Source organism: Castanea sativa, chromosome 5 (assembly GCF_040712315.1).
Source record: "Castanea sativa cultivar Marrone di Chiusa Pesio chromosome 5, ASM4071231v1".
NCBI lineage: Eukaryota > Viridiplantae > Streptophyta > Magnoliopsida > Fagales > Fagaceae > Castanea > Castanea sativa.
Window position 1 is genome coordinate 65,743,713 of NC_134017.1, and position 23,447 is coordinate 65,767,159.

At 34.1% G+C, this 23,447-nt stretch overlaps 3 protein-coding genes across 7 annotated transcripts; 2 read left to right on the forward strand and 1 right to left on the reverse strand.

Moving 5' to 3' along the window:
• Positions 1 to 128: 128 nt before the first annotated feature.
• Positions 129 to 11,291, forward strand: LOC142635636 (uncharacterized). Its single transcript, XM_075809769.1, has 5 exons — positions 129 to 729; positions 5,164 to 5,361; positions 6,871 to 7,013; positions 10,095 to 10,329; positions 10,887 to 11,291. Exons 1-5 carry the CDS (start codon positions 292 to 294, stop codon positions 10,992 to 10,994), a joined length of 1,122 nt encoding a protein of 373 aa, XP_075665884.1. The 5' UTR covers positions 129 to 291; the 3' UTR covers positions 10,995 to 11,291.
• Positions 11,292 to 12,502: 1,211 nt separating this feature from the next.
• Positions 12,503 to 15,833, reverse strand: LOC142636152 (mitochondrial pyruvate carrier 4). Its single transcript, XM_075810259.1, has 5 exons — positions 15,652 to 15,833; positions 14,103 to 14,201; positions 13,904 to 13,956; positions 12,885 to 12,958; positions 12,503 to 12,807 (listed from the first exon to the last, which is right to left on the reverse strand). Exons 1-5 carry the CDS (start codon positions 15,704 to 15,706, stop codon positions 12,762 to 12,764), a joined length of 327 nt encoding a protein of 108 aa, XP_075666374.1. The 5' UTR covers positions 15,707 to 15,833; the 3' UTR covers positions 12,503 to 12,761.
• A 4,289-nt stretch (positions 15,834 to 20,122) lies between these two features.
• Positions 20,123 to 23,270, forward strand: LOC142634079 (mediator of RNA polymerase II transcription subunit 11). Of its 5 annotated transcripts, XM_075808354.1 has the most exons (5): positions 20,167 to 20,326; positions 20,488 to 20,578; positions 20,847 to 20,984; positions 21,091 to 21,207; positions 22,687 to 23,270. In XM_075808354.1, exons 3-5 carry the CDS (start codon positions 20,931 to 20,933, stop codon positions 22,861 to 22,863), a joined length of 348 nt encoding a protein of 115 aa, XP_075664469.1. In that variant the 5' UTR covers positions 20,167 to 20,326; positions 20,488 to 20,578; positions 20,847 to 20,930; the 3' UTR covers positions 22,864 to 23,270. The 5 variants fall into 5 exon arrangements, with proteins under 5 accessions (XP_075664468.1, XP_075664467.1, XP_075664469.1 ...); XM_075808353.1 differs by lacking the exon at positions 20,488 to 20,578 and having other exon boundaries at positions 20,123 to 20,326; XM_075808352.1 differs by lacking the exon at positions 20,488 to 20,578 and having other exon boundaries at positions 20,123 to 20,326; positions 20,853 to 20,984.
• The last annotated feature ends 177 nt before the right edge of the window (positions 23,271 to 23,447 follow it).

A 23,447-nucleotide genomic window follows, 5' to 3' on the forward strand; every position in this document is an offset into this window, starting at 1 on the left:
AAAAAAGAGTTCACGTTTTGGACGGCTCTGATTGGCCACAACATTAGTCACAACGACACGGAAACACCCAATCCCACCCATCGTTTATTATAAAAGGGACATCTGTCTCTCTTTCCCTAGAGAGAAAAACAAAGCACGCACTGCAAAAACCAAAACCAAAACCAAAAAAAAAAAAACCAAAAAAAGTTTTTTTTTTTTTAGAGAGAGAAAAAAAAAAAATTTATCGTTAAAATTTGTGTATAATTTTTAAAATTAATAGAGGGATCGGAGAGATCAGTTAGTGAGTGAGTGATGGAGGGAGTTGGGGCCCGACTTGGGAGGACCTCGACTCGGTACGGACCGGCCACTGTGTTCACTGGGCCAGTCCGGAAGTGGAAGAAGAAGTGGGTCCATGTAGCTCCTTCTACTAAGGACAACAACAACCACAACCACAACCACAACCACAACCACAATCATTCTCATCAGATTCACAATCATGGTGGCGCCACCGCCACCGCCACCGCCGCCAACGGTACGAGTACTAACGGTAATAACGGTTCTCATCTCTTGCTTTACAAGTGGACCCCAATCACTCAAAGCCAGAACACCAATAACAACAACAACAATAGCAGCAACAACAACAGCAGCAGCAACAACAATAACAGCAATACTAACGTCAATGGGGGGGACAAGAGTGACGTGGCAGCTGCCCCGGAGGAACCGCCTCGTCGTAAAATCAGATACATTCCGGTACACACCCTTTCTGTCTGTTCTTTTTAATGATTTTTTTTTTTTTTAATGATTTTATGTTTTTTGAGGGTGAAAAATTGTAGGTGGGGTTGTTAGGTGAATTGGGTTTTTTGTGATGTGATCTGGGTTTTTGGGATTTTGTGAGAATAATGGGTTTGATATGTGATCTGGGTTTTTGGGTTTGTGTTAAATTGATGGGTGTTGTAGAGGTTTTTTTTGGAGAACTGGGATTTTTGTCTTTTTGGGGGTTTTGGAACGTGAAGTTGAAATTTTTTTGATTTTGCAATTGGTGTTTGGTGGATGAATTGGGAAAGGCATGTGGAGAATAAGCAAGATTGAGGGAAAGGAAACTTTAAAAAGCTTAGAATTTTTTGAATTGTTAATTATTGAGTCGTTGTAAGGACTAAGGACGGTTTAGACTGTACCATATGTGGAGTTGAAGATTCACGGAGTTGAAAATTTTGGTTTCCATTTGGAGATGTGGATAATGCCATGTGTATTAAGTGTACTTGGGGTGCATCTAGTTGTAAAGTTTTTGAAAAATTCTTGTTTGGATATGACTGCACTTATATGTATATAATTGTGTATAACATGTCATTTATTATACATGCTTTCTTGTTTGATGTCATTGTAAAAGATGTCTCTACTTTATGGGATGCCAACTTGGAACTTTGTACTTTCTGCTTGATCTAAAAGGCTAAAATTTAGTACAATTGCGATATTTCTAGAATATATTGCTTTCTCATTCCTTTATTTTAATTTGAGTACTTTACTAAAATAAGAGTGAGAGAGAGAGAGAACAATTGAATCATAAAGATATTGCTTCTTATGTGTTTGAGTTGTTCGGTAACCTAACATTTGTAACGGTCATTCTTTTTTCGGGTGGGATGGGGGAGGGGGGCATTTAGTACCATTTAGAACTATGCTTATAAAAAAAAAAGTATTGTTTAGTACTATGCTGAAGTATGGAGACATATTTGGTCATTCTCTATATGGTATGTTTTTTAAGAATTCAAATATTGGCCATGAAAGACTTGAAAGATGTAGTAGATCCTAGATAAGTCTTGCGTTTTATGTACTGTGGCACTAATACTGTAATAACATGTATTTTTAGATTAGTTCACATGATTCATTTTATGCAAGGGACCCATTTTCAATATTGCATTGATTGGTTCATAAGATCTATGAGAATGATTTATGATATATCAAAAAAAAATAAAGATCTATGAGAATTATTTATGTTTTTTTATTCCATTTCATTTATATCTTTAAAGAGAAATAGATATGGTAGTGTATGATTATTGAAAATTTGAAATTACTAGGGTATGTAGAGGATTGCTTTCATGCTTATCAAGCATCATATAGATTACTATAATGGTGTCTGTTTCACTTAAAAGACACAACTGATGACGTGCTTTTCTACTATGGCTTTGTCTTGCTAAGGTTTAGTCTAATAGTTATAAGTATATAAGAAAATGATAGACTAGGAAAGTTTGTTGTATTACACTGGAGATACCAGAGGAGGTGGTGATGGTGTCAATTGGAACTTTGTTTGGTGCCTGGTAATGAGATATGTAGGTCAGAGTTTCTCTTAAGAGTTAAGAGTCAATTTCAGGAGAGTCTTATAATGTTTCTGCTTATTCTCTCTCTCTCTCTCTCTCTCTGCAAAATTACTTGTTTTTTGAAACCTAGAAGCTAAAATAAGGTAACCATCTTGCTTAGCTTTTCTGCTGTTTCTTTATGACAAAATTTACTATTTGGGGGCCATGAGAATGTCCTCACTCTGGATTTCCTTGTATCTAATAAAGAATCAGTTTTAAATTGGCAGTATATAGAGCTAATTGTGGTGGAATTGGTTTGGGAAATGATCATCTGGTGTGTGGAATTCAGCTCAGTTGTGTTTGATGTGGATTTTGTGGAGGGAGAAAAATTCTTGCACTCTTTAAAATGTGGAAGCATCGTAGATGCAGTTGAAGCTATCATTTCTTAGAATTCTCTGTGGGTGGTCCATGGTCAATGACAGTGGTACCCTACCAGAATTTACTAATTCCATTCCTTTTTGTGCTTAATTTGTTTGATAGCAATACTTTAAGCTATCTCATGCTTTGTAACCTTCATGAATTAGTTTCAATACAATAAAACTTATTTACTTAAAAAAAAAATTGTGCTAATTGTGCATGTTTCTGTCGGTGTGTGGGAATTCAAACCATGCAATGTATGAAGTCTTGTTCTCAGGGATATCTTCTGTACTTTAAAATTTATATATTTTTTGTAATGTGTTTGACATAAGAGATTGGTCACACTCTTTTTGTTTGTGTTTCAAAGACGAGATATACTTTTTTTAAATTTTGCTAGACATAGTAATGTCATAAAAGCTGGGTAGAAAAATTCTCACACTCTTAAAAATGTGGAAGCATCTTAGATACAGTTGAAGCTATCATTTCTTAGAATTCTCTGCAGGTGGTCCATGGTCAGTGACAGTGGTACCCTAACAGAATTTACTAATTTCATTCCTTTTTGCGCTTAATTTGTTTGATAGCAATTTTTAAAGCTAGCTCATGCTTTATAACCTTCATGAATTAGTTTAAATACAATAAAACTTATTTACTTAAAAAAACAATTGCGCTAATTGTGTATGTTTCTGTCTGTGTGTGGGAATTCAAACCATGCAATGTATGAAGTCTTGTTCTCAGGGATATCTTCTGTACTTCAAAATTTATATATTTTTTGTAATGTGTTTGACATAAGAGATTGGTCACACTCTTTTCGTTTGTGTTTCAAACATGAGATATACTTTTTTTAAATTTTGCTAGACATAGTAACGCCATAAAAGTTGGGTAGAAGGAATGTAAGGGTTTTTGAAAGTGCATAAGTAAAGAAAAGATGTGAAAGGAACTTGCGTTTCATTTCAAGTATATTATATAGAGTTCCATTTATTTCCTATTGCCTTCCCCTTTTTCATGACCTTGGGCCTTGGCTTGGACTTGAATTTGGTTATGTGAAAGCTGATGTTCCTTATGTCTTTACCTGATAACTACACATGGCCTGTGCTGGAAATCTTTTTTTTTTAATAACTTAAGGAACCTTTCTAAAGAAGAGCTCTTTGGACTTGCCTCTAGCCAGTAAAACCTACGGTCAACTAACCCCACCTGCCAAGACCAGTTGCTGGATAATACAGGGGCATTCACCCCTGACAGACTAAATATTTTATGCTCACTGTGCTGGAAACTTACCAATCTAAGACAAGTAGTATGGCTGAAGTAGTTTTAGAGAATTTTTGGAAATAGAGTTTAATCATGCCACATAAACAGCTGATAATTTTTATGCATCTTAAGTTATCAACTATATCTGGCACAAGAATTTGCAAACCAGATGGGAGGGTTGGGTTTAAGCCATTCATGTTTATTCACTCACATGATGTAGCTCAATAGTGGAGTTAGTCCCCAATAATTATGAACTTAAGTATTAAAGAGGTCACATTCAGTGAAAACGTAAAAAGTTTTAAAGAGGTCATATGCAATGGGCTAATTTAGTGTTGGAGTTTTGATGAATTTGGACAATGAATTAATCAAACTTAACATGCAGATGCAATTCTTGTTAAAAAAAACAAAGGCAGACACAATGCAAATATTTTTAAGACTATTTGTATACACCTTGTGTACTTGGAGGAGCTCCTTTCAGTTAATAAAATTTTACTCATAAAAAAAAGATGAGATTAATTTAGATTTTGAGGATGTCAGATTAGCTAGTTTAAAAGATGAATCTTTAGTTACTGAATGCCTTTGAAGAGCATGGGCTTCTCTCACTGACATCAACTGACATTAATGTATTCTTATTAACTGAATCAAGCATCATTAAACTCATTCCGGGTCCATTACCTGAATTTTGATTAGTAGAGGAAACTTTATTCTGATCTTTCTTATTGATTTGGATGAAATTTTTGGGCAGATTAATTTTTCTGCATTGTAGCTTCCAAGTTTTTCCTTCCTATACTCCCTTGGACTGTGAATCTTTTTGCCTTTCCTCTTTTCTTTTCTACTAATAATATCCCATATGGAAAGAAAAAACCTGGTAAAATGCCCTTTAGATATTGTTGCAAGAACAAAAAAATTGTAAAAAAAGAGAAATGTAATATGGCATGCCAGTTTTTATTCATAATGTTGGTAATAAGCATATATGCTGGTGCTTGGGGAGAGTATAAAATTGCAATTAAGCACTTCTTGTGTGTTTGCTAGTGAATGCTTTAGGTGTTTTAATGAATTCTTGTTGGAAAATGCCGACTCTTAACAGTATGTCTGAAATAGCCATCCATCATTGAAGATCCAATTTCTAGATTGATGCTCTTGGAATGAGTTTTAACAAACCATTTGAAGAATTATATGTTTCATTTGTTGTTATTGGCTTTGTGGATCAATGATCATTTTGGTTGTGCAGATTGCTGTTCTAGAGGAACAGAAGAATGAGGATGCAGAAAACGAGGATGCAGAAAAGGTTGATGATGATGATGATGAAGAAGATGATGATGATGATAAACAAATTGATATTGATCCTAATGCATCAGAGTCAACCGCAAAGGTTGAGGTTCTGGACGAGAAACCTGACATTAATGACGTGCCTATGGAGGAAAATCAGGTGAAATGGTTACTTATTTCATTCTTGTTTTATATATCATCATTTCTGATTTAGACTATTGGTAATATTATCTATTGTGGAGACAATTCTGTTCACACTGCACTCAAAGTAATCTGGACAGAAAGGCTGTATGGACTGAGCTGACAAGGACACTGATGTAATTTTAAGGGGAAAAATAGGATACTTCTGTAATTAGTTAGATAAATGATGTTCATTACTTACTGTAAAAAGAATTATGAATAGCAACCTTGCTATTTGTCCCATGTTGGAAAATCAGAGAAGCACATTAAATTCTATCTAAAAGTTCATGAAGAATAGTTATTTGAAAAAAAAAAGGCCTGTCTAAAAGTTTCTCTCTCTTTTGATTTCCAACTGCATCCCCGGAGATTGGTGTAGGAAAAATTTTAGTTTCAAAAGTTTGCTTTCCCTTACTGGCTTGAGATTAATCCCACATCACTTCTAAACTCTGCTTTGTGTCTTACTGAATGTTTACATGTATACTTACCAAAAAGTTTTATTTGTGTGTCAGGAAAATAATCAATTAATACGCCAAGATCTGAATGAGAGAACTTTGGATTTGAGTTTAGGCTTGAAGGCACATGATGATGACCATGATCCTGATTCAAAAACTGATTAGACCAGAGATGGCCAGTAGAAAAGAGAGAAGGCAAGTAGTGTTGAGACATGATTCCATCTTTGGGTTTTTGGATGCTGAGACATGAGAAACCTACTTGTTTGTTCCAGATTTAGAGACTCAATTTTTTCTTGTTTTCTTTTTTTTATTGAGCCACTGGCTGTCTGAGGTTGAAGTGTATTTTAGTGGCATATGCATGTACTTTAGTCCTAATTTGATTCTCCCTTTCTGAGCTGATTGCAGTTTCTACCGATTTGGTTTTAGGAGAAAATATATTAATTATTTTTTTAATCATTGGATGATAGATTTTTTATTTTGTTCCTCTCCAGCTTTGTCTGAGAACTTCTGAGTCTTGACATGCTGGAATTACAGTGAAATGGAAATTGAATGAATCATCTTCTCATAGTTATATTCGTATTGAAGACCTAGTATTACTTTACATTGTGTTACTTGCACTGAAAAGTGTATATGTGCTTTTCCAAGATTGTACCAGGTGAAGTGTTATACGAAGCAGTTTAAGATTAAATGATAACAATCTTGTCATAGTTAAAGCATATAAACAACATGATTGTGTAGCTGTTTTAAATTTCTTCTAAACATCGATTCACATGCCTGTTATGTAAATGTTTATTTCCAACTTGCAGGCTGCTTTAGCTTCTGGATTTAGAGCCTGAAACGAAAACCATTCCCGTATTACATTTGAAGAAGTTAGGATTTTTTTTTTTTATGCAAGCTTCAACTTTACAATTAATTGAGCCAGATCATCCCAATCTTTTAGGTATATCGTTGAATAACCAATCTGTTCCAGCAAGAGATTCGGGTTGAAAATGGGTTGAGTCAATCATTGCAGTTTCTGGAATGTAGATAAAAAGCAGGTCTATGTTATGGTCTTATGGATGCAACTTGGTCACTTCTCTGAGATGCAGAGAGAGGCAATGGGGGTGTACACAGGTGTTATCCCTTACCTTTGTGGCGTGGTTCATCATGTAAGTGTAGGTGGGGATTTCAAAGGCTTCAGGTAGTGGGAAACCCAGATTTTCCGAACAGGTTGCGAATTGGAGGCATTGCTGTGACTATTTCTAGGATGTGGAGGAATGGTTTACTCCGGCATAGAAAGATTAAGATGTAACATTGCTGTGACTATTTCTAGGATGTGGAGGAGTGGTTTACTCCGGCATAGAAAGATTAAGATGTAATGTGAATTTTTTCGACTTTGGTGTATACCTACAAGAGTTCTTCTTGTTTCTTTCTCTTTTCCCTAAAGCTAAAATAATGAGTGATCATTTTCCATTACAGCTCAATTATCATCTCCATCCTAAGTTTTGCGTGCAAGTGAATAAAATCTTTAGAAGGTTGATTTTTCAATCATCCTGAAAATAACCCAAGGCATATTTTTCGATCATTCTGAATTGATCGATGCCATATGGTCTATAGCACATGGAGATAAGAGAAAGGAAACTAGAACGCGTCTTCCACCCAAATATCTGTGGTAAATTAAGCAAAGCAAGTGGCACATAGTTGACCACGAGCCTCTTGGCCCAAGTGTATTCCCAAGTCCAACTCTTCAAATAAATAGTAAATTATTTGTACCTCTAATCAGTTGGTTATTGGTTACTATCTCCGTCCTTTATTAGAAGAGAGTTTATAAATCATAATGAATGAGTCAGTCTAGCAATCTTCCTAAAATGTTGAAGTTTAAGTGACAAATAAAAATTTAAGAGTTGATAAATGAGTTTGGAACTTTGGAGTAGTAAAGGAGTAACGGTAAATCCAGACACATAACCCAACTCATTTGTGAACAAGAAAATTCCCAACCTAACCGAAGGACTCAAATTAACTTGTTCATGAATCGGAATAATAATAAGTTGGGAGACTCCCCAACTATCTCTAGGTAATATTTAATGTATCTGTTACATGCATTATCTCTCTCATATTGTGTGAATATTATAAGCGGATGAAATTCACACAACGTAAGAGAGATGTTGCATGTAACAAATACACAATATACTTTTTTCATCCATCCTAACTCAAACTCACCATGGCATAACTACTAGCAAAGAACAAGCAATGATACAAGTGGGTAGTTACATGTATCAAATACGTGATAAAAGCTCTCATGAGAGTAAGAGAAAAAATTTCACATAAACAGAAACCTACTCATCCATTTATCCTTGGTCCTTAAAAACAAAAAAACAGTTGTGTCCATTCAGTAGGATCTATTTCAAATGGATCAATGGCTTAAAAGAATCCACCTCACTATCTCAATTAAAAGCCCAACCTAACAGTGTTAAGGCTTGTAAACTATAGAGGTAAATAAATAAATAAATAATATAAAAGAAAAAAAAAAAAGAACAATAACAAGAACGTGGGAGAAGAGTACAACAGAAGAAGATAAAGAATCTAGATTGGCTGCTAGTCTTCTACTGAGCAATTTTCACTCAAACCCTAACCCTAGGTCTTTGCCACACCACAGCCATTGTCAGACCCTCATCGGCAATAAATCTACCATTACCCAACATCTGCTTGTATTGTTCTCGTTCGATCTTCTTTCCATTTTGTTTTCTTGATTATTATTATTAGACTAACTTTAACTCCATCTTTGCTACACCTATTAATGTTTTTAAATAAGTAAGTTTCAATTAGCATAACTAATAAAGTTTCTAATGAGTGAATAAAATATCTAAGATTCAATCTATGCTTACGCCAAAAACTAATTGGTGTCTTAATGTAAAAACCTATTACCAATGGCGGAGACTAAAAATTGAAACTCTCTTTAAAAAAAAAAAAACAAAGCTTTTAAATTATGTGGCACAATATGAGACATAGATCTATTTTCGATAGATCCTAGCCATGCCATAGTGGAATAAAGATGATCCAAATCCAACTTGTACGACATTTTATTGATAAAAACTCAGAATAATACCCAGTGGCCACTCTGAACATGGAGCTAGCCACAACTCATTGTCTTCTTCTTCAAAACCCACTACTCAAACCTCCAAGCTTTAGGGTTTCTCACAGACCGCTCTCTCTCACTCCAAACTCAATCTCACCAATTCATCACCGCTAGCTACTGAGAATGAATATGTCGAAACCCATTTTCTGTGCTACTACAACTCAAGAAAATCGCTCCACCACAACCATAACTGTTTCTCCAATCGGTGTTGGTAAAATTAAAGAAAACTCTCAACAACAACAACAAAACACACACACATATATATTGTTGTTGTTGTTGTTGTTGTTGTTGTGTTATTATATATATGTTTGTTGTTGTGTTGTGTTGTATTGTGTTGTTTGTTTGTTTGTTGTTGTTGGGGTGTGTGTGTGTGTGTATGTTGTTGTTGTTGTTGTTGTTGGGGTGTGTGTGTGCGTGTACATTGTTGTATTCTTTGTTGTGTTGTTATATACATAAATAATAATACAACAACAACAACCTAGCTTTAAGGTTTCTCACATACCGGATACCGCTCTCTCTCTCACTCCAAACTCAATCTCACCAATTCATCACCACTAGCTACAGGGAATGAATATGTCAAAACCCATTTTTTGTGCTGCTGCTAGCCTGCTACAACTCAAGTTAATGGTTCTACCACAGCCACTACTGTTTCTCCAATAATAACACAACAACAACAACAACAACAACACACACACACACACACACACACACACACATATATATATATATATATATATATATATATGTTGGGGAAACTTTATTCTGAGCTTGCTTTTTGATTTGGATGAAAGTTTTGGGTAGATTAATCTTTCTACATTGTACCTTCCAAGTTTTTCCTTTCTATATTCCCCTGTACTGTGAACCTTTTTGCCTCTCTTTTCTTTTCTACTAATAATATCCCATATGGAAAGAAAAAACCTGGTAAAATGCCCTTTAGATATTGTTGCAAGAAAAAAAAAATTGTAAGAAAAGAGAAATGTAATATGGCATGCCAGTTTTTATTCATAATGTAATAGGCATTTTAATGAATTCTTGTTGGAAAATGCCGACTCTTAACAGTATGTCCAAGTAGCCACTCAGCATTGAAGATCCATTTTCTAGATTGATGCTCTTGGAATGAGTTTTAACGAGGACAACCATTTGAAGAATTATATGTTTCATTTGTTGTTATTGGCTTTGTGGATCATTGATCATTTTGGTTGTGCAGATTGCTGTTCTAGAGGAACAGAAGAATGAGGATGCAGAAAACAAGGCTGCAGAAAAGGTTGATGATGATGATAAACAAATTGATATAAATCCTAAAGCAACAGAGTCAACCGCAAAGGTTGAGGTTCTGGACGAGAAACCTGACCTTAATGACGTGCCTATGGAGGAAAATCTGGTGAAATGGTTACTTATTTCATTCTTGTTTTATATATCATCATTTTTGATTTAGACTGTTAGTGATATTATCTATTGTGGAGACAATTCTGTTCACACTGCACTCATAGTAATCTGGACGAGAAGGCTGTATGGACTGAGCGGACAAGGACACTAATTTAATTTTCAGGGGAAAAATAGGATACTTCTGTAATTAGTTAGATAAATGATGGTCATTACTTTCCATAAAATGAATAATGAAGGTCATTTGCAGGGTTGTCACTTAGCTTGCAATCTGTTCCATGTTCGAAATTCAGAAAGCACAGTGAATTATATCTGAAAGTTTATGAAGATTAGCTCTTTTTTTTTTTCTTTTTTTTTTAAGTCTGTCTAATAGTTTCTCTCTCTTTTGATTTCCAACTGCATCCCAAGAGATTGGTATAGGAAAAATTTTAGTTTCAAAAGTTTGCTTTCCCTTACTGGCTTGAGATTAATCCCACATCACTACTAAATTCTCTTCTTTATGTGTCTTACTGAATGGTTACATTTATACTTATCAAAACATTTTATGTGTGTCAGGACAATAATCAATTAGTACGCCAAGATCTGAATGAGAGCACTTTGGATTTGAGTTTAGGCTTGAACTCACATGATGATGACCATGATCCTGATTCAAAAACTGATTAGACCGGAGATGGCCAGTAGAAAAAGAGAGAAGGCAAGTGGTTTTGGGGCATGATCCCCCGTCTTTGGGTTTTTGGATGCTGAGACATGAGAAACCTACTTGTTTGTACCAGATTTAGACTCTTTTATTTCTTGTTTTATTTTTATTGAGCCACTGGCTGTCAGAGGGCAAAGTGTATTTCCAGTGGCATATGCATGTTCTTTAGTCTTAATTCGATCCTCCCTTTCTGAGCTGATTGCGGTTTGTACCGATTTGGTTTTAGGAAAAATACATTAATTAATTTTTTAATCATTGGATAACAGATTTTTTATTTTGTTCCTCTCCAGCTTTGTCTGAGAACTTCTGAGTCTTGACATTCTGGAATTACAGTGAAATGGAAATTGAATGAATCATCTTCTCATAGTTATATTCGTATTGAAGATCTAGTATTACTTTAGATTGTGCTGCTTGCCCTGACAGTATATATGTGCTTTCCAAGATGGTACCAGGTGAAGTGTTCTATGAAGCAGGTTAAGGTTAAATGATAACAATCTTGTCATAGTTAAAGCATATAGTAAACAACATTATTGTGCAGCTGTTTTAAATCTCTTCTAAACATCAACTCACATGCCTGTTATGTAAATAATTATTTCCAACTTGCGGGCCGCTTTAACTTCTGGATTTAGAGCCTGAAACGAAAACCATTCTCGTATTACATTTGAAGAAGGCAGGATTTTTATGCAGGCTTCGAAGAACTTTACAATTAATTGAGCCAGATCATCCCAATCTTTTAGTTATTTCATTGAATAACCATTCTGTTGAATGAAGAGATTTGGGTTGGGTGTTAAACTGGTTTAACCAGTCAGACGCCTAGACTTGACCAATTTGGGACACTCTGTGACACTGCCTCTCACAATCCCCACCCCATAAAACATGTCATGCCCGTTATACAGGGCACAGGGTGAAGATGTCATTGTCCAAAGTCTAAATTCAAATAACACGAGACTTTCAAGGCACATCATAAAAAAATGCCATACACAAACACTTCTATGGGCTCTCCATAGACCTAAGAAATGCTAAGTTCATCCTAGTAATGCTATAGAGGACAGCCAACAGTTTTCATAAAAAAACTTCACACCTGCTGAGTTGGTAGGTTATTGTTGATTTTCGTATGGGTCTATCATTAACACTATTTTATTATCTATCATTAAGAACTTGTCACCTGTGAAATCTGTTGTCAATTTTAGTGTGCCTCTAGATTTATTCAGGTTCAAATACAATGTAGTAAAAATTTTGAAGCCTGAAAAGATATACAATTATGATTGTGAAGAAATTATCAATCCATCAATTATCTACTACTTTTAAGTCCTGGCTCTACAAAGCCAGTCCCAATTTGATGAGAGGAAGGTCGTATGTATTAGCAGCCAGATAAGAGTTCAAGCTATACATCTTCATGGACGTCCATATGACAAACTGAATAAATTGACTGCAGCTAGTTACAATCAAGATATTTCAAATAAAATACAAGTAATTTGTAGAAATATCAAAATAAAATCTTATTCATCAAATTGGGAAACTTGGATTTTCAAATGCTCACTTATTTCTAATATGTTTACTAGTACAACGACAACAAAGTTACAAATTCCCACTATATAGCATAATTTAACCATCTAATTTGAAAGAAGACAAGCATGATTTCCCATGTTGAAGAACTTGTATTAACTGCAAGGCGAGGCAATATGGGGGCCTTCACCCAAGGACACAAAAGGGAGGCTAAGAAATTTTCTTCATCATTCTTTGGCAACAACTGCCTCAGCGTCGGGGAAATAATCTTGCCTGGAAATGTCCAAAAAAAAAAGAGTCATCAAGATCCCGTGTTCAATGGCAACTAGAATCATAATTTGCTAACTTACTTTATTTTGCGTGAAAGTTGGTAGAGCCCTGTCCCTGCCATTGCAACATTTACACTAAAAAGATTCCAGTTCTTCTGCAAGTCAAAATCAAAGCTAGCCAAGAATTAGATTTATCCACAAGCTTAAGATAAGATACCATAAGGAAACTAGAAACAGCAAACAAACTCTTTTTTATCTCACTGTACATTTCTTTTCCCCCTCAAAATGTATGCTTCTTTGTGCACCCAAGCACTTGTACGCTATCATCATTGCTTTTTTCTCATTTTTGTTTTATGGGGGTGGTTGTTAAGGACCTTATACACACAAAAAGGTGTTCCAGATACATTATTTAATAAAAGGGGAAAAAAAATAGAATCTAATTTGCTATTTATAATTGAGGTATTGCAAGTTTGCAAATATCATGGCAGAACATGTCAAAAATTTCATGCAATACTAAGTAAGGAATAATAAATTAATTAAAAGATCAGATAATTGCATAAACCCAGAGTTCAGTTTATTATAGTGTTTTAAACTTCATTTTTTCTGGGAATGCACAGTGGAATTACAGCTAAAGATGATTTTAGCAAAGGCTGGAAAGCTAGGGAAAGAGTTGATTAAGATGAAATTCCCTATTTTCCTTTTGGGAGATGAGAAAACTAGAAATAAGGTAGGAAAAGAGATAAGGCACAGTCAATTTGTGAATCAACCCAACTCTTTTTCTTGCAGAAAGCTATTCACTCTATGATATGTTCAGTTTCTCTTCCCCCTTCCTCTCCACCAAAAAAAGAGGAGAAATTTAGGTTGAACTCCTGATATCACTATTACAATCCAGCATACGACCCATCCAAGGTACACACTCAAACCTTAGCCTGATTAAAAACTCCTGACACATATATATTAATAAGAAAGCATCTATGTTATATATATTGATGAAAATCTATGTTATGTTTAATTTGTGTAATAAGGCTATACAACACTGTCACACATCACATCATCATTATCTGAGTCTTCTAAAGTCAGGCAATCTTATATAAACTTACCGGGGTGATTACAGTGCTATAACGTGACCAAACAATTCCAGTGCAAGTAACCGCTGTTCAACAGATGGTAAGAATCAGAAAAATATAAGACTTGTGTAACTCATGAATACACAGTAAAGTGTGCAAGCGTGTGTATGCTTCTATAGGAGAGGAACAGAGAGCATTACATATGCAAATGCATGTGTATTCATGTACATACCTATTTGCTGAGGATATGAAAGTTTTTCAGGAGGTTTGGAGAAGTCAGCAATGTTGGCTATGCTGATGCCCCATTTAAAAGTTGGTGCCCAAAAGTGAACTGCAATTACCAAGCAGTTAACTTATGCATACATTAACTATTAACAAATTATTAATATTGGCCATTTTGGCCATTGGTATATTGAAAACCCACATCACAACTAAAACAAGGCTCAGGGTACAATTTAAATAATTCACCTGTCAAACTCATCTTACATAAAGCATGTACAGGAAACTAATAAAATACAGCTAAGACATTCATCTTTTGTAGTCACAGAGTAGAAGATTTTAGGATAATAATATAAAGTAACCCTCAAATATTGAGAAAGCTTGATCCCAAAAGCTATTTCATTTTTCCAGTATAGCTAATGTCATTAACCCACGACCTCACCTTAATTCACCTTTTGATACCAAATCAGCCATTGTCTATGTCACACATGACCATCTCCTACCTTGATGTCTATTTTTACTACATCTAAGTTTCCCAAAACACGCATAGCTTCCTTTCTCTTTATCAATTTTCCAGTATAGCTAATGTCATTAACCCACGACCTCACCTTAATTCACCTTTTGATACCAAATCAGCCATTGTCTGTCACACATGACCATCTCCTACCTTGATGTCCATTTTTACTACATCTAAGTTTCCCAAAACACGCATAGCTTCCTTTCTCTTTATCAATAAAAAAATTGCTAATATATTATTCCGTTTCATCATTCAACTAAGAGCATGAGGTCTTTTGGGTAGCTACAGTTTCTTAGAGTCTCATTTTTTGAGGGGAAATTACATAAAAAGTTCTAGAGTTTATATCGTGTTTTCGATTAGGTCTCAAGTTTTAAAGTCCCAAAGCTTGTGAAATCGTTTCAATTTAAAGTTTCCATCCATCTCTGCTATTTAGGCAGTAACAGTGCAGAGAAAAGTTGATAGAACTCTACGTTTCACCTAATCCTTATTCTTAAATCAATTCAACACCCATTAAACAAGGCGGGTAAAGAGAGAGAACCCCATTTAGCAAATGAATAAATCTTCTATGCCAGAAAATCGAAACTGGTTACATAGGTGAAACAGAAACACAAAGTTTTATCAGAGTACTAAGTTCGATCCTTGACTCCTTCACACTACTACCTCTCAATTAAAATCTACGCCCATTATCGACAAAATTAACAAACTTTTGATCTAAATCTGAGACATAATAAAACAAAATTCCACCACAACTTTATGAAAAAAAAAAAAAAAAGAAATCGCATTGCATAAGCTTAATGGAAACCCACTTCGTTAATTAAAAAAAAACGGCATTATTTAATATAAAAAATCAGATTTTTCACCAAAAAGTGAGTCTACTTTTCTGTGTTATAAACAGTTGAATCGGATCTAATCGCAGCAAAAAATGGATGGTTAGCCAATAGAATCGAAAAAACGAAGCATCTAAATCACGCAAAAACGAAACAAAGATAAGAAAATTAGAAAGCGAATTTGAGATAAAGGGATTGAAAAATTTGAGTGGACTCACTGGTTTTAGGCCCTGCTGGGTGGTTCCAGAGTGCTTGGAGCTTCGAAGATGCCATGGCCTTTGTTGTCTCTCTTTCTCTCTCAAGATGCCAATTGCTTGAAGGGTTTGGTTTTCAGATTCTCAAGCACCTACCCAATCACACCGTGCCACGTTGGCATCAACTGGTCAATCCTTCAAAGTCCTTCGTTTGGGTCAATTTCATTTCTAATTAAAGAGTAATAATAATAATAATAATAACAATAATAATAATTTCATTGCTTCTTTTTTTTTTGAGAAAAATATTAATTTCATTGCTGAATCCATATTAAAACTAGTAACAGCTTATCAGGTAGAATTTGTTGATTAAAACGGTAACAATTTATCACTTAAAATTTTTTGTGAAAAATATTATATTATAAATGTAGAATTTCTCTAATCAAAATATAATTATAATAAATGTCTTTTACTAAGCAATAATATTTATCATAATTATTATATTTAGAAAAAAAATTGAAAGATATATAAACTAGTATTTTGTTGAATTTTTCTTTTTATTGCATGGTTTACTAGTTACCATACATGAGTCTTTTGGGTAAATATTGGTAAAAATGAAGTTTTTTGGGGTTATAGTCACTGTTCGAAGGTATTTGGGAAAATGAGGAGAGAGAGTGAATTTCGGCAACAGTGTTGCCGAAATTCGAAGAAAAGTATGAGAGAGAAAATCCAAACTGAGGAGAGAGAAATTTTGAGAATTTCAACGGTGTCGAAATTCCTTCGCCCAAACCCCGCGCTTCACTGAGTGCCCATGCGGTGAGTGCCAAAAGGAAAAAATAAAAAAGGTTTGTGGCAATCCCATTGCCGAAAATGGAGGGAAAAGAAAAAAAAAAAAAAAAAAAAGAGGAAAATTGGCAATGGGGTTGCCGAAATAGTGGGGAAAGAAAAGAAAAAAAAAAGAAAAAAAAGAAAATTGGCAATGGGGTTGCCGAAATAGGGGGGAAAGGAAAAAAAAAAAAAAAGGAAAATTGGCAATGGGGTTGCCGAAATAGGGGGGAAAGAAGAAAAAAAAAAAAAAAAAAAAAAGGAAAATTGGCAATGGGGTTGCCGAAATAGGAGAGAGAAAAAAAAAAAAAAAAGGTGGCTATGTAGTGCCACATTTGTTTTTTTTTCTTTCCCCCTATTTCGGCAATCCCATTGTCACATTTCCTCTTTTTTTTTTTTTTTTTTTTCCTATTTTGGCACTACATGGCCACTTTTTTTTTTCCCCCTATTTCGGCAACCCATTGCGAATTTTCCTTTTTTTTTTTTTTTTCCTATTTCGGCACTACATGGCCAGTTTTTTTTTTTTTTTTTTTTTTCTTTCCCCCCTATTTCGGCAATCCCATTGCTGTAATTCTCTTTTTTTTTTTTTTTTTTTTTTTTTCTTTTCCCTCCATTTTCGGCAATGGAATTGCCACAAACCTTTTTTTATTTTTTCCTTTTGGCACTCACGCGCATGGGCACTCAGTGAAGCGGGCAGGGTTTGGGCAGAAGGAATTTCGGCAACACTGTTGCCGAAATTCTCAAAATTTCTCTCTTCTCAGTTTTGATTTTCTCTCTCATACTTTTCTTCGAATTTCGGCAACACTATTGCCGAAATTCACTCTCTCTCCTCATTTTCCCAAATAACTTCGAACAGTGACTATAACCCCAAAAAACTTCATTTTTACCAATATTTACCCAAAAGACTCTACCATACATGGTAATATATTAGTTTTTGAAGAAGTTTGTGAGGGGAGCCTATAAAGACAAGTGAAATATCTATTATTAATATTAATAAGCGTGTCATATAGAGAGCACATGCTCTTCTTAATTTTTTTTTCATTATAAAAGGTAGTCTCCATCTTATGTTTTCTCTAATGTTTTCTATTAAAGACAATATTTTCTTCTTCTTCTTTTTTAATGAATATTGAATAGTGGAGATAATGATGTTGCATGGACATGAATAATTAAAAATTTGTAGAGATGTTATATATATATTTTTTCGAATGAATGAAAAAAAAGTGGTAGTTTATTATTATTTTTAGATTTTCAAGTATGGAAATGCAAGTGCTTTCCTTTGTAATTTTGTAATATACATGACAAATTTTCCTTGATTTTCCTTCTTTTTTTATTTATTTATAATTTGACACATACAAAAATGTTGAAACTAATTTTTAAACATGTTAGACTTGAACAACTAATTAAGCAATGAATTTTTGGCTTGTTTTTAGCTAATTGTGAATCTTTTGTGTGGGATATAAATATTGTTATTTCAAATTAGAGTTTTGGTGTGTTGTTTGAGAGAGAGAAAAATTGTACTAACGCATCTTGCATTTTTTTTTCCTTAAAAATAATGAAATCATTGCAATTCTGTGGACGCAGGCAAACTGTCAAACTATGTAATTTTTTATGTCGTGTGATTGCCTTGAGTGTGTGTTATTTTTCTATATATATTTTTGCAACAAATTTGAGAATTCATATATATTCCCAAACATGCAGGGGAATGTTCAAATGATCAATCTATTAAGCAATCTTGGAAGAAATTTTAGAGTTTGAATTTGCCATGGAAAAGAATCAAATATTTCATGTGGAGAGTATGTCAGAATTATCTTTCTACCATGAAAAATCTGTCCACAAAAAAATTTGTAAATAATTTTTATATATTGTACGTCAACAAACCTACACTCGTATGTATTACTAATATTTTTCTAAGGGTTTATGTACATATCACATGTAAATGACTGGTTTTATTTTTAAAGGTCATTTTTATTTTAAATAGATTTACCGTTGGTCCTAATCAATGTCATAACTCTCCTTTTTTGAGAGGGTCCTTGCGATGCAAAACTAAGAGATATAATTTTTCAATCAGATGGCTTTGAGCTATGACTTGGATGTGGTTGTCCTCATAACTCATATCTTCAAGGTCTACTCATCGATTTTCTCCAAACATTAGAGACGAAGCTGAGAGATCTAAGGTTTATATCCAATGAATTGTTTGTCTCAGTGAAAGTCATTAGGGATAATCTTGAGCGATCGACTCTTCATAGGTGCATGAGACAGTGACTACATTATTATTCCTATAATTATGCTACCCTTTTTGCAACCAGAATAAGGGATTTAGATTTAAATATCAACTACACAAAAAAGTAAAGCCATAGTATCGATATGATGATAAGTAATTACATATGGTTCTATCAAAAAAAGAAAAAAGAAAAAGAAAAAAGGTAATCACATATGGTGAACACTTAAGGGTGGCAATATTTGCCACCGCGCACCCTTGGTGCAACGGTTACTCTTCAAGTATAAATGCTTTTGGGGTGTGGGGGGAAAAGTCGGGGTTCAAGTTTCCAAGAGGGATCTTCATACACATATACACTTAGATTAGGCTAGAGTAGAAATTCTATTTTGTATATAAAAAAAAAAGTGACAATATTTAAATTTAGGAACACCAAGCAAACTTGTATTTGCGAATTAGTGTTTAGTATAAATGAGTTTGTGTCAAAGTAGGTCAATCTGTTTTGACATGATTGATTAGTGGGTGCATTCTATGTGATTTGCTTAACCCATAACCAACCCAATATGACGTGATTCATATAAGTCCATGTTCTTTTTATTTAGCACAAATTTAAATTTTTAACTATAAAATTGAATAATTAAAATAATTGGTTATTTGGACAAATTCTTCATTTTAGTTCACATGTTAGCCCAATACATATTTATTAAACGAGTTAAAATGGTCTTGTTGATATCAACCCAACAAAACTTATATATTAATCTTTTTTTGTGTTTACTTGCTTAATAGAAACTTAGAAAGACAGTGATAAAATTAGGGGGGCTTTAGCACAATTATTACATGCGTTTGATTATAATTAACTGATATAGTTGAATAATTTACTTCGACACAACATGAACACATGAATTGCCATTACTATACATTTCAAATCTATGACTTCATGACCACTAGAATGGTGGGCTCAATAGATCTAAAGGACATATAGTATATTTGGAGGTTCTAAGTTCCATTTACCATACTATTAGCTAATTTACCATACTATTAGCTAATAAGAATTCCAAAATTTATCGAGACCCATATTTCTTATTTATATACAAAAATAAAAATTAGCCAATAAGCTTGTAACTATTACTTTTTTTTTTTTAAGTTTCAAATCTTATAAATTATAGGGTAAATTGCATTAACATACCTTGAGTTATTGCCAATTAGATCTAAATTTTTTTAAAACCGACTAATTTGGTCTAAAGCCAACTTAATCTCTAAATTTGGTAAGGAAATGACTAATTGACCTAACCGTTTTTAAAGGACTAAATTGACTTTAAGGAGCAAATTGAATATTTTTGAAAAATCTTGCACCTATTAGCCTAAGGAATTTACACCTAATTTTATGGGACTGTTTGATATAGTTATTTGTACAACACTTTTTAATTTTTAAATAATATTATACGTGTCATCCCATCCGTTTTCAAAAATATACATAGGCAAAACGGCCAAGGAACACTTCTGTTCGGAAATATTGAGCTGACTGCTTTTGTGTGAAAACAGACATCGTGAGTTGAATTTCAGGAACTCTCGAGTCACCAACGACACTCGAAACTGCTTGGCCAGTGTCACCGGCAGAAATCAGGCCCTTATCTCTTAACCGGAGACCTTCCAAATTTCACGGTACGTTACGTATTTTTTTTTTTCATCTCTCTCTCTCTCTCTCATTTGTGTTCTGTCATTTTCAAAATCGAAAACCCAGAGCAAAGATCCCAACTTTTCCTTTTTTTTTTTTGTTCTTTCTCTGCTACATGTTCTTTATTCTTCTCCTCATCCAAACCCAGGTGCCAAAAACCTTTCTGTATAGGAAAAACGGCTTCACTTGTTTTTTCAGAGACGCACACCATCTGTTTGATATAAAGCTTCAAAGAACAAGTACTTTTCACAACAAGAAAAATTCTCATTTTGTTTCGTTATATTGGGTATTCTAGAAGTTGGGGTTTTCTTTTTAAATTCTAAGCATCACTGCCCTATACTTTTATGGCTATTTTTATTTGTTTAAAGCAATATAAATTTCACACTTCCATTTTATTTCTTGAAGTCTAAAATATTGTTTAGTGGCTTTAGCAAGGAGTGGAATTGTATGTGTGTGTCTATGAATAGAGGGTAAAAAGACTATTCAACTAACCTTTCAATTATTAAGATCCAGAAATTTACTGCTCAATCCACTCACTAGCATTGGCCTACATTCTATACTATCCCACCTCTTTAAAGAAGCAGATACTCTATGGATTCACAGAGCCAGAACACTTCGTTGCAACGGCTTCAAAATGTGGAGAAGGTAAATAATAATTTTACACAACAAATTTCCTTTTATTAGCATATCTAGGCAAAAATGATTTTCATTTTTTGGCGTTTTTGTTTTTGATGGATCGGTATCATAACAGGAAATCGTTAGGGTCTTGGAGTTGGCAGGAGGGGTCATGGATGAGATGGCCAACCCAACTGGACCAAGAAAGGAACTCATCAACAGCCACTGCCTCGAGTTCATGCAATTGATCAAGGTTCGTCTCTTTCTCAACATGAACTTTATATCTGTAATTGTATATAATGTCAAATTTCTATGCTGGGAAACCTTTGGTAATTTCAAGTGTTTCTTTGGTGATTTTGTATACTATGCTGGAAATTTGATTGGGTAATCTGTGTGCATGGTGAAAAATTGGGTGAATAATTTGGCAAACGGTAAAAGATTTGGATTTTTGGTACTAGGGAGTTCAGGACAGGTTTGGGTTTTTAACTGGACTTCTGAATAGTCTGATAATATATGACCTACGTTTTATGCTCTTCAAATAACCAGTTAATGTGGTTTGCAGAAGATGATATGAGAACCTATATTTTGGTTTTCTGTTGCTTTTGGGACAAATTCGAGTGTATCTGAACTGAAGGTCATGTATGCCACGAAAATTTTGATAGCTGAGAAATATTTTGTTCAAGCCATTGGTTGTTATGCTATGGAATAGGAACTTCTCACATTGTCTATGATTATAATGTCAGTGAAAACATCATAACCATGGTGTGAATTTTGTTTGGAGACAAGACATGCATTTGTAAGATGTGGTCTATATGGATAATGACATCTCTTTTTCCTGGCTTGTTAAGACTTTTCTAGGATATTTATATAAATAATTTCTATTATATATATGTTGAGAACTTCTGAACCTCCAACTGGAGAAGTCCACTTGCACTACAATTTCAAATCCACATGCTTACATATCTTTAATCAAATGATGAAAATGGAATTTAGGTTTAGATTGATTGTTTGTCAATTTGTCATGTGATTGTTTGGTGGGCTGTGGATAATTCTGCAAGATAGAAAATGTTAAAAGCAAGTTCAACTGAAAACAATTTGTGGACATTGCAATGACCTTGAAGCGTAATTCCAAGAAAAAATGTACTTGGTGAAGAATGGAGTAATGTTAAGGGAAATTATTCCTAGAGATAATTTTGGATATTTGATTGAAGTATATAAAATTTCTTCTTCTTTTACTGTAGGATGGTGGAATAGTTGTCAAAATAATGAATAAAATTTGAGTGTTTGTGAGTGTTGAATGTTTGAGTCTTTTTATGGACGTGAGTGAGAATGATTAGAAATTGGCTTCACATAGGTTAAGTGTGATATTTTTGGTTGTGGATAGAATTTTGGTTTGGAGGAAAGTTCCTCTAATCCATTAATGTCATTTTGTGGTGACTCAATTGAGTACTTTAGTCAAATGACCAATTTAAAAATCATGTGATTTGTTTAGATGACTTATGTCACCTAAACAAGTCATCTAAACAAAATAAACAAGGATGGTTGTTTGAATTGTCACATAGTTGATTCGAGGAGATTCCTCTAACCCAGTTTGGAGGAGAATTTTGTCCTTTGGTTGTGATATGGTGCACTTTGCTCACCACTTGAACTTTTGAAATGGATTTCTTTATCATCATCAAATATTGAAGTTGTAGGTCAAAATATGTAATTTTCTTGTTTTCTTTTCAAGCAGGACATCCAAGTAACACTGCGTGATGAAATCAAAAGTGCATGCGAATACCGTCCATTTGAGAAGTGTGATTATGGTTCGAGAATAACTAATGAGATCTGTTGCAAGAAACTGGATTATGTCATTTCACAGTTGGATGGAATGAAACAAACCATTGATGAATATCATAGTGCAGTTTGAAGATGCATGATACAAGAGTAGTTGTAGGTATGTTGCAGTATGTGACTGTATGCCTCCTTTTTAGCCTTCTTATCACACTTCCCAGTGTATAATGCTTCAACAGGAATGTTTCCAAATCCTAATTTTAATATTGAGTGGTTTAATGTTCATTTTACTGGATTGTTAGAAGGAAAGAGGAAATCTGGACTGCAGCTTGTTGGCTTAAATACAGTACGAATATGCAGATGATTCCCTTAATTTTCATCAACTTTCTTTAGGGGATTGGTGGAGGACATTAAATTTGTTCAAGTGATTGTTCTGTATTTATCAGGTTACTTTAGAAGTATATAGGATGGAAGTTTTTATTTTTATTTTCTAGAGACTTTTGGTTCAGCATAATGATTATCAGATCTAATATTGCTGCTGTATTACGATGTTCAATCACATCTATTTCCATTCTATCTAAACTTTGGTCGGTTATTGTTGGTAGAAAGATACATTTTTATTTGAACATCATGTGAGAGCAAGAGCATGCGCCTATACCAATATTATGTGAGAGCAAGAGCATGTGCCTCCATACCAATATCAAGTGAGAGCATCTGCTG